At 34.1% G+C, this 11,144-nt stretch overlaps 1 protein-coding gene across 2 annotated transcripts; it reads right to left on the bottom strand.

The window, feature by feature from the left end:
• Nucleotides 1-6,740: 6,740 nt before the first annotated feature.
• On the bottom strand, nucleotides 6,741-9,024 carry BDCG_00260. 2 transcript variants are annotated; one of them, XM_045415782.1, is made up of 4 exons: nucleotides 8,674-9,024; nucleotides 8,319-8,574; nucleotides 7,226-8,222; nucleotides 6,741-7,122 (listed from the first exon to the last, which is right to left on the bottom strand). In XM_045415782.1, the coding sequence occupies exons 2-4, from the start codon at nucleotides 8,405-8,407 to the stop codon at nucleotides 7,015-7,017; spliced, it is 1,194 nt and encodes a 397-aa protein (XP_045279089.1). In that variant the 5' UTR covers nucleotides 8,408-8,574; nucleotides 8,674-9,024; the 3' UTR covers nucleotides 6,741-7,014. The 2 variants fall into 2 exon arrangements, with proteins under 2 accessions (XP_045279089.1, XP_045279088.1); XM_045415781.1 differs by having other exon boundaries at nucleotides 8,319-9,024.
• Nucleotides 9,025-11,144: the final 2,120 nt, after the last annotated feature.

Below are 11,144 nucleotides of genomic sequence, written 5' to 3'. Positions count from 1 at the left end.
ACTGTAGTGATCTGAGTGAGTGAAGAGAGACAGTATAATGCATGAGACAGAATTACAAAAGATGAAAGCTGCTGAACCTAGTCACTGAACACTGTACTATATAGAGGTTGTGTAAGAGTAGTGACTAGCAGACAAAGAAAAAGTATAAGAAAAGAAAAGAAATAATGAATTGATCATCAACTGTAAGAGTCAGCTGTAAAAGATAAATGTTATCATATACATCTCATTCATTTTCATACATCACATGTTAATCTATTTTCAATGTCATGCCACCTGAAAAACACTAAAAACAAAGAAAATCTCAAAACTCAAGGTCTGTAAGAGATTCAAGGACTGTAAGCCACTCTTACAATAACACTGTATATATCTCTGATTCCTCTACTGCTCTGTGTACAACATTAATATCATTTATCACAAGATTGACTGAAATGCCAATATAGAAATGCATATGTGTACATGTAGAGAAATTGAAGAAGAGTGTGAGACCTGCAGGACCAGAAGCCAGAGCAGGGAGGATGAAGGTGAAAGAAACAGAAGAAGAAGGTGCAGAACTGAATGAATGATAATGAGAGTTATTCAGAGCTGAATGCTTATAATTTGATGTGCACACAACCTTCTCCACAGAGAAGGAGAAGGGAGAGAAAGTGATAGAAGAAGCTTAAGAACAGAAGAGAGTAGTCTCAGCAGTATTATCATCTTCAATTAAAATAATCTCTGGCACTGAAGTAACTAAGAACTATTGTTAGCATACAAAACTGCAAAAACAGGGATAATAATTATCAAATGAACACTCACTGGCCTTAGAATTGTACATGTAATTACAACATGCATGAGGCTCCTCAGAAAGAGAGAGAAGAATATGAAGAAATACAGGAAGCAGAACACAGTGTGCAAACAGCTCATTCTTATAATGACATTTCAGACAAGACATACAAGCCTCACATCTGTGAGTGTAAAAGAGTATGACATCTGTGTTTCTGTTTCTGAAAACATGGATATCTTTTGTCTGCATCACAAAGTCAGATAACAGACATTAGAGAATAGGCTGATATAAATCAATCATTCTGAAGGAATTTGTCAGAGTGAATATCTCTGTGATGTTGAACTTTACAGTTGTAAAAAGTTTCTTGATATCTGTGAACATCATGACTTCATACACAGTAAAACTCATAATGATTTTCTCTAAAAACAGGAAAATCAGCATCAGAAAGAAAAGATGAAAAAGAAAAAGACTTATAATCTCAATACTGTTGAGAAGAGAGATGATTCTCTGAGATGAATGAACAATTGTCTTACTATGAATATTTAAAACAAACATAATAATCAGTGTCTGCAACTGAGCTTTAGATAGTCATATCATACACAGTCTTCATATAATAAATCATTCTGAGAGTTGACAAGAAGAGCAGGAGTATATGTGCTGAGAGACATGATTCATTAAGTCTATACAACATCTTCTTGAAACAGGGAGAGCTAGTAATGAAAGCAGAGGTGGCAAAACCAGGGGTCGCAGGAACAGGGGTAGCAGGAGTGAGAGAACCAGACACAGGGGCAAGTGTAGAAGATTGAGAAGTGACAGAGAAAGGAACAGAGAGAGGAGCAGCAGAGGAAGAAGCAGCAGAAGAGGCAAGAGAGAATGCAGGAGACTCAGTCACACATGACACAGACAATTTCTTCATTATCATATTCTTCAAGTTCTTGATTAAGAATGCAACATCAGGTTCACTATCATCAGCAGATGTGAATCTGTCAACACATGAAGATTCTATATAAATAAAAACAAACATATCAGCATCTGCATTCACATAAAATCATGCCAGAAAACATGATCAGAAACCTGCTGAGAAGAAGAAACAGTCAAGAGTGTATAAGAAGATGAAGAAGATGTGTCATCATTCATAATAATACATCATTCTGATAATTGTTAGAAGATAAACAAGTTCTGATCACATTTCACAATGTGTTACACTTACTGCTAATGAACTGCTCAGTATGAGTACTACAATGACACTTACTGTGGAAACAGGGAATCATTGTCAGAAACATGTATGATGTGATAGATGAACAGATAAAAAGAGTTGAATAGAAGAAGAGATAGAAATCTTGAATGAGATGATGATATTCAATGATGACAATGATGAAGATGATGATTAAAGAATGAGAAAAGTTAGTGAATGAGTGATATAATATAGTGGAAGTTTCTTTATGAGAGTGTATGTAAGACACTAGCTGAATCAGAGATAGGTCACATGATCGCGAAACACTAGTGGTGAGCTAATTCACATGAAGCTAGAGTGTACAACATGGTCACATGGGTGTGACTGAATCTGGTGAGAGAGAATGTGGTTTGAAAGAATGTATAACTGTTGAATAATAACGCAGCTGCTTCCGAACTACTAGTGTACGCGTGTAAAGGGGCCATAGCATATGCTAATTAATTTAGTGTATGAGATTATAATATAAGAAGCCGGCGTACGCCTGTAATCATACGCTGGCTTAAGCAACCTTTGAATCATATATATAGAGTAATATCTCTATTGAACTATCTAGAAAAGGTTTTAGAAAAGATAATAGCTGCTCAACTATCTTTTATAAGCTCTATAGATGATTTTCTTTTATTCAGTGAATAAATGAAAGATAGAAAACAGTGTTCTACAATTGACACTGTTCTCTCAGTTATTCATAATATTCAAATAATAAAGCATGAGAATCTAGTCTCAACTGCAGTTTTTATTGATATAAAAGAAGCATTTGATTATGTTTCAAAGTCAAAGTTAATTCAGATATTAAAGATATTAAAACTGTCACTTTCTCTAATAAAATGAGTTAACTGTTTCATATCTAAAAGAATTATACAACTCTTCTTTAATGAAATGAAATAAGACAAGACTGAGATAAAAATAGAAGTATCACAGAGATCTTCAATCTCACTCATTTTATTTGCAATATACACTGCATATCTATTCAAAAATAGAAATATGAGAATAGTGCAATCTCTAAGTCATATGAATAATATTGATCTAGTCTACAGCTTAAAAACTATCAAAGAGAATTTAAAAGTAATTAAAGAAGCTGTAAAGAAAATCTTTATTAGAGCAGATATCAGTTAAATTTAATTTAATATAAATAAAACTGAGTTAATTCATTTCTTTTCTAGATTCAATGAGAAAGAACTATCTCTAACTCTTTTAAATAGAGAGATTAAACTCAGTGTAAATATCAAATAATTAGAAGTATGATTAAACTCCAAGTTGAATTTTAAATATCACATTCAACAAAGAACTATCAAGATAGAAAGACTATTGAACAATATAATCAGACTATCAAATACAGAGAGAGGTCTATTCTTTCAGGCTATGAGACAGTTATATATAGTCTGTATTACATCAGTAGCTGATTATGAAGTTCAAGTTTGATAAAATAATCAAGAGAATTTCACTGAACTCTTTCAAAGTCTGTAAAACAGAGTCTTGAGAAGAATTCTGAGAGCATTCAAATCATCTTCTATTAAAGCAATGAAAATTGAAGCTTCAATTTCTTCTTCTGTTATTAGATTTGAAAAGATCTATATAAACTATGCTCTGAGAGTTGTAAAGATAAGCTTAAATCATATAATCAGAGAAAGAGTCTTCTCTTCATTTTCATCAACTAACTCTGAAAATGAACTGAATTGAAATAGATTTCTTGATTGAAATGAAAATAATTCTTTAAAGAAAATATCTTCTCAATTGTACAGACTAGACTGACCGTGTGACCGTGTCTGGGACCAGGACCAGATTTTTTGATAGTTTCATTACCAATTTGACTGATCCCATTACACAGTTTTAACATTAGATAGTAGTCTCATACTGTTTCAGTGAGACTTACTGTCTACTCTTGTCACATTTTTCAAATGAGACCATGATTTTCACTTCTCAATTTAAATTATTTTTATTGCTTTAAATGACTTTAAATCTCATTTGAGTGTTATCAAAAAGTGTTACTTTTTAAAAAATTAAAAATAGTCTAAAAAAAACCTTAAAATGTCTAAAAATAGTAACTTTATGCCAAGAATGAGACTAAATGGGATCAAATGAAACCACTTTCTCATTTTTTTCAAGTCATGATTTCATTTTAAGATTTGATATATAGTCACTTTACCTGTTTTTTTCATAGCCAGTCCCAGTGGGATTCACGCCAAGAAATGTATGAGACCAGACCAAATGAGACCAAACGTGAAATTCATGATCCCGGCGGCCAGTCTAGTACAGACTATACTCTCTGATTAAAAATCAATTTTCTTCTTTAAATGTTAAAAAAGTTGATCATGAGAAGTTATCTCTCTGAAGAGAAAAGCTTGAATCTCTTATAGACTTACAAATAAGTGAACTATCAAAAGAGAAAGAATATAAACAGTATTTGAAGAGAATTTCTACAATCAATATAAAAGACTCTATTCTGGTTTATTCAGATGACTTAAAAAATGAGAACTTAAATAGATTAGGCGCAGACATTGCTTATACTGAAGATAATATCAATTTCATCTCAGATTTCTGAAATCTAGACTATGAATGTAAAGTCTTTGATGCTGAACTATTTATAATAGTGAAAGCTTTCAAACTTATTGAAATAAAATCTTATAAAAGAGGAAATTGTTTGAAAGAGATATGAATATTCTTTGATAGTTAAGCTGCTTTAAAAAGACTTAGAAATAGTCAGATTTATAATAATCAAATGAATCTTGAACTGATCTTAAACTCTGTTTTGAAAATTCAAAAGAGAAGAATATCAAAGCTGAAAATTCATCTGTACTGAGTTTCTGCTTATATGAATATTCATGACAATAAATTGACTGATTCAGCTGTAAAAAAGAGTGCAGAATTAAGTAGATCTATTTAAAAAATTATATTCTGATCTTTTATAAAGAGAAAAATAAAAGAATCTTGTTTAGACAAGTGAAATGAAAGCTGGTAGAAATAAAAGAAGAGTATACATTATTCAAGATTTAAAATAAAACTCAAGTGAAAATCTTGTTTAATTAAATATAAAAAGAAAATATTCTCATCTATAATACAGCTGAAATTAGAACATGGCTATTTTAAATCTTATATACAAAGATTTGATGATAGATTTGACTTAATAGAATACTCATTCTATAATATAAATGAGAATTCTGAGTATATTGTAATGCACTGTATATTATACAATAGTCTCAGAGTCAGATTGAAAGAGAAGTATGATCTAAATCAATTAAATATAAGATTCTTATTCTCAACTAAGACAGAAATTAAATACTTAATAGACTTTCTATCAGAAACTCAAGCAGCTATAAGAAAATGACTAAATTCAGAATTATCTGAATATGAAGAGAAGAAAATCAATCAGATATAGTCTGTTAAAACAGCTATATACTATCTTTTAATAATTTGTTTTATTACAGTCTTTCTTTACTTTATCTTTTTCTTTCAATTTCTTTCTATCTATCTATTTAATATGTCTATCTTTAAGACTGTGTTCTCTTTTTCTTTGTCATGATACTGTCAAATGATTTCAAAGTATCAGAAGATATTAACACACTGCAATTTATAAACAGTTTTTGTATTCTAAGCTGAAATTTTCTAATTTTGTATATCTGAAATTGATGAATGTATAATAGTTAACTTTACAGATATAGGAAAAACTCTGAGAACTAAAAGTTCTCAGATAGATGTCATAGTCTCTGACTGTATACATCTATAATTGAAGAATAATAATAATAATAATAATAATATGAGAACAGATATAGTGAGATATTATATAGTATCAGCTGCAGTTATTTAATTTCAGAGTATTATCTATATAAGATTCATAAGATTGTCTACAGTGTAATAGATAAATTAATTCAGATCACTATTAAAAGTTAGCATTCTGAGAGTAAGAGATAATAAAGAATTTAATAAGTTGAAATAAACAGATTCTGTAGATAAATATTAACTCTGTTTTTTCTTATTTTAAAGCTTCTTCATTGTTTTATTATTAAATTTCATACTCTGATGAAAACTGATATAAGTCTCATCTTATAACTCAGAAACTTTCTCATAATAAGTAATTATCTTATTAATAAGTTATCTAGTAGAGCAGGTGATTCTGAGCCTTGAGCTGAACTCTGAAGTAACAGATGTATTATTTATATCAAGATAACTCTGCTTCTTCTAGATATGTAAAAAAAATATCCTTCATAATAGAGAACATACTTTTTAAAAGTTAAAAGTATATAAATCTACTAACTAATAGATTCAGAGAAAATGAAATATCTCTAATAAAAAGTAAGAGTCTTTTCAAAAAAGATAAACTATTCTCATCAAAAATGTTAATACAATATTCTAAAAAGAGAAACATGTCATTCAGACTATAATCTGTAGAATAGTTGAAGGTTGTATTGATAGATCTATCTACAAGAGTTTAATATAGTGAGGGGTCACGTGATCTAGTGGGATCGCTAACCGCAACGGCCGTAACGGCCAACAGAATGCTGCGCGGCTAGATTAGTGTACAATCAACCAAACCTTCCACCTCCATCATTTACACAGACGGGCGTCGGGTGGAAGTAGGTGTTGAGTTGTTGATTACGTTACAGAGTAACACCCAACCACGTTCAACCTCTCTTACAATATGGTCCGACAAGATAATGACAATCAACCACCTCCAACAGCTAATGCGAGCACGTAGCGTTTTTGACCGGAGGCGCACCCTCAAAAGGATTTGACAAGTCCACCACTCTCAAAAAATGGAAAAAAAAGAAAAGAAAAAAACAGAATAGAAAAGAATCTGTTTCAACTGAGATTAAAATTCATCATTCATTATTGAAAAATAAGCTAAGTACCGAGCTCAGTTATAACGATAGAATAAGAAATCATTCGCATGAGCAGGACTGGTTCGCAATTTAACCTGCAACGGAAGCTCGAAACAGACACACACATGATAAATTCAAAACGCCATGAAATAAAGAAGGGAGTCCCCAGATATGTCCTTCGAGAAATACACGTTTTATTGAAATCATGGGTTGCTGCCAAAAGGAAGGCCTTGCCATCCGAAAGTAACATTTTGGGGAATGGATGCATTATAGCATCGCCCGTCCTCTATAGCCAGCCCCTTGAGGTCATCCTAGTCAGGAAAAAGTCAACAAAGTTATTGAATAATTGTCCATAAAAACCTAATAACAATATGCGGTTGAAACCTAATGACTGGAGACACTGGAGGAACTTACAGGAACGCGAAAAAACATGTACATTTGTTGGTCTAGTCCTTTGAACCACTTGGTATTGTATGGTACACGATTGCTGCTGTCCGAAGCTGATGTGTTTCTCAAGAGTATACACTGGACCTGGCCGGGGTATTTTGTCACAAGTTGGGGATATGATGACATGATATCCAAATTTGTTGTATCTCCTACAATGATGAATTTTCGCTTTGGAAAAGTCTGGAAGACCTTATCAAGCAAAAACTCGCGGATTGACAAAGTCGCTCCTAAATCAGTGAAATTCACAATTCTAGTATCAAAAGTGCCGGTCGGATACGTCTTGAAGATATAATCCATGTAAGGGCGAGTCAGTTGTTCGGGAGTTGTTGTTAGGTAGTGATAGTGTAGATCCGGCAGGCTTCTTGACCAGTTCGCATATATCTCAGGCATATTCATCCAGGGAACAAAAGGTCGGCCAAAGAGGTTATTCAGCCCTTCCCTTATTGAGAATATTTTCGACACTCGAAGGACATCATCGATATCACTAATCAGCGTGAGCCCTTCGGGTGGAATGAGGTACGCTGTGGCATTTCCAGTATCCGTCCCATACGCATGCAATTTGAGACGCTGCGTTTTGCGAGTTTCGTTTCCAGGTATCGGAAACGCCCCTGACACGTTCTTAATCTCGATAAATGAATCGAAATCGCCTTCCATATTCGTGACGCCGGGGACCTCAATGTCCTGCCCTTCCGTCCAAAGCAATGTGTCTTCACTATGAGCGTCCAGAGACGTGTCAGGGGTCACATGAAACGAGACTTTCGTATGACTTTGTTTCAGAATAAACACGCTTCGTGTCATATTGAGGGAGTGCGCATAATTTGCTGGGGGGAGCTTTTTAATCGAAGCACCGAGTAAAAACATGCTTGCAAGGGTGTGTAACATTCTATCCGCAATATTGGGTTGCTTGTAAACACTTCCGCGAAACCTCAGACTCCATCCTTGGTCAGTCCAGTTCCCATATGGCCTGCCAGTGGTATGATCAGTAAGCCGAAACAAAATCATTGGCTGCCTTCTGGAGGCCAAGTGAAAAATAGAACTTGCAAAAATCTACAATACTCACGATATAGTAAGGACTTCTGTGGCCACATGCTGGAGGAATGTTTCTGAGGTATTGACACTCTGCCTTAGATCTTGAGCGGTAGGAAACATCTGGAAAATGCTCGGGAATCCGCTCTCTAGAGAAGGTGTGATGCGGCTTAGAAAACGGAATTGCGACCTGACAAAGCTCTCAATCTTGCCCAATAAATTCAGCCAGTCACTGGTTGTTGATATAGATACCGGATCCAGCTCTGGAGATGTATGAGGGGTGTCCGGATCTGGAACTGCTGTCAGAGCAGCAAGAGATCCGAGATAATAACATAGTAGGAGGACAAAAATGAACGAACAACGCCATCCTGCCCAGCGAGACCACATACTTTCTTGATTAATGATGGATCTAAAAACCGAGTCAGACGGGGATAATCAATGAGTTCTTCCAGATGGAGAGAAATCTTCCTGAGCACTGAATCTGAACATCGATGTAGATACTCCAAAAATGCGTTGTCTGATGCAGCGAGTGGACTCTTCGAGTGGGGGGAATCCGCCAAATTGGCAACTGCTGACTGACTCTCTTGCGCCGGGTCCATCCTTCCTGGCATGTATAGGTGGATATCAGACATATCTACAGCTTCCCCAAGCGTGCATCGCCAGGTATTCCTTCTGAGAGCATCGCATGTTGTTACAGCAGAGGCAGCTAAACAACCTCTGATTCTGTTGCTTGAAATGATTTGTTTAACTTAACGTGATCACCCACTTAACGATCACTCCCACGGTACATATAGCTGATTTATAATTAATTAAATAAACAGATAAATTTATATAGAGTATTAAAAGATATTTTACAGAATTTTAAAATATATTAAGATAAAAATATTTAATAATTAATTTTAAATTAATTTTAAATTAATTTAAAATTAATTTTGAATTGATTCTGAATTGATTATTAATTAATTATAATAATAAAAATAGATTTAATATATATATTTAAGTAATTAACAATTGACTGAAAATCAGTTGATAATTAATTCAGTGTAAATTATATAAATACTTACTTTACTATTAAATTCAAGAATAATTTCAGTATTAAATTGATTTTGAATTGATTTTGAATTAATTCTGAATTAATTGTTAATTACTTATAATAATAAAAATAGATTCAATCTATATATTTAAGTAATTAACAATTGATTGAAAATCAGTTAATAATCAATTCAGTGTAAATTATATAAATACTTACTTTATTATTAAATTCAAGAATAATTTCAGTATTAAATTGATTTTAAATTAAATGTTAATTAATTATAGTAATAAAAATAAATTCAATTTATATATTTAAGTAATTAATAATGTAGGCTACTGAGGCAAAAGAGCTCAATCATCATCAGCGCCTGCTAGTAGAAGAGCTGATCAACCGCGGGACTCTTAACAAATAATTGATTGAAAATCAGTTAATAATCAATTCAGTGTAAATTATATAAATACTTACTTTATTATTAAATTCAAGAACAATTTCAGTATTAAATTAATTTTAAATTGATTTTGAATTGATTGTAGAATTGATGATAAATAATTGAGTAGTTTCAAATTACAAGAAAAGATGTATTAAGTGAGGTCAGGTAGTGATATGTCTTGGAGGATAATGTTGTTGTGTTGTGTTGTAATCTAACTACGCGAGTTACACTAAATGGATAGGTTGGGGTGGCACGTGACTAGGGTAGGTGTAGTAATCACCAACACCCCCCCTTGCTACACCGTGGCCTATAATAAGCCGCCACCCGGGGCCTCCCCCATCCTCAAATCTTTCAAAAATGCAATAATAATTAATTACATGAATCGGACCCTGATTTCCTCATTAGGAAAGGCGTCCGTACGGCAATAACCGTAAAAATCAAGAAATACATGCAAAATCCATTGATCCGCTGTATCATCATTACCATTCAATCATTCCTTCTTCTCAATTTCCTGAATGCCAACCCTCTTGACAAATTCTTCAAATGCAGGCTTCGCCAGTGGCTTGGTGAGCCTGTCAGCTATGTTCGCTGTAGAATCAACATGTTCCATCATGATTTCCCCTTTTTCAACCAAATCGCGGAGAATATGATATCTAATCTCAATGTGACACGACCTTCATGTTAAGGATTCCCCCTTTGCTAGATCAATTGCTCCCTTATTGTCAACTTGTAGGTGTGAGCATATTTTTGCTTTTTCATCATTCATCAACCCAGTGTCATATAACATATCATTCAACCAGATTACCTCACAAGCTGTCTCACTAGCTGCAATATATTCGGCTTCTGTGGTTGATTTGGTGATAGATGTCTGTCTCTGCGACCGCCATGAGATTGGTGACCTGTTAATCAATATAATGTAGCTGGTAGTCGATTTGTATTGAGGATCCGCCCCCGCCCAGTCTGAATCGCAGTATGTCACAGGACTCAGGCCCACATCACTGATCTCCTTCCTGTATAATATGCCATGGTTTTTCGTCTTCTTGACATAATGTAGGACATGCTTCAACGCTGCCCAACATGCTTTGTGTGGACGTGAGTTAAAACGCGAGAGATAGTTGACCGCGAATGCCAGGTCTGGCCAGCTGCTTGAGACCAAATATTGCAATGATCCCAATCCTTGATGATATCTTGTAGCTGTAAAGTCATCATCCAATCCCTCCCTCTCATCAGGTGAGAATTCCAGTTGTATGCCGGCCGCCATCGGGGTGCCAGCCGGATTCACCTTATCCATGCCGAAATCTTCAAGGATCTCCTCAATATAACGGCTCTGTGTAACCACTAGATCACCATTCCTCTGGCGTTTGATCTCCATCTCAAGATATGGCTTGGTCTCTTTG

The sequence above is a fragment of the Blastomyces dermatitidis genome (assembly GCF_000003525.1).
Source record: "Blastomyces dermatitidis ER-3 genomic scaffold supercont1.1, whole genome shotgun sequence".
Taxonomy (NCBI): domain Eukaryota; kingdom Fungi; phylum Ascomycota; class Eurotiomycetes; order Onygenales; family Ajellomycetaceae; genus Blastomyces; species Blastomyces dermatitidis.
Note: the sequence above shows the minus strand (reverse complement) of the source record. Positions and strands in the feature narration are given on the sequence as shown.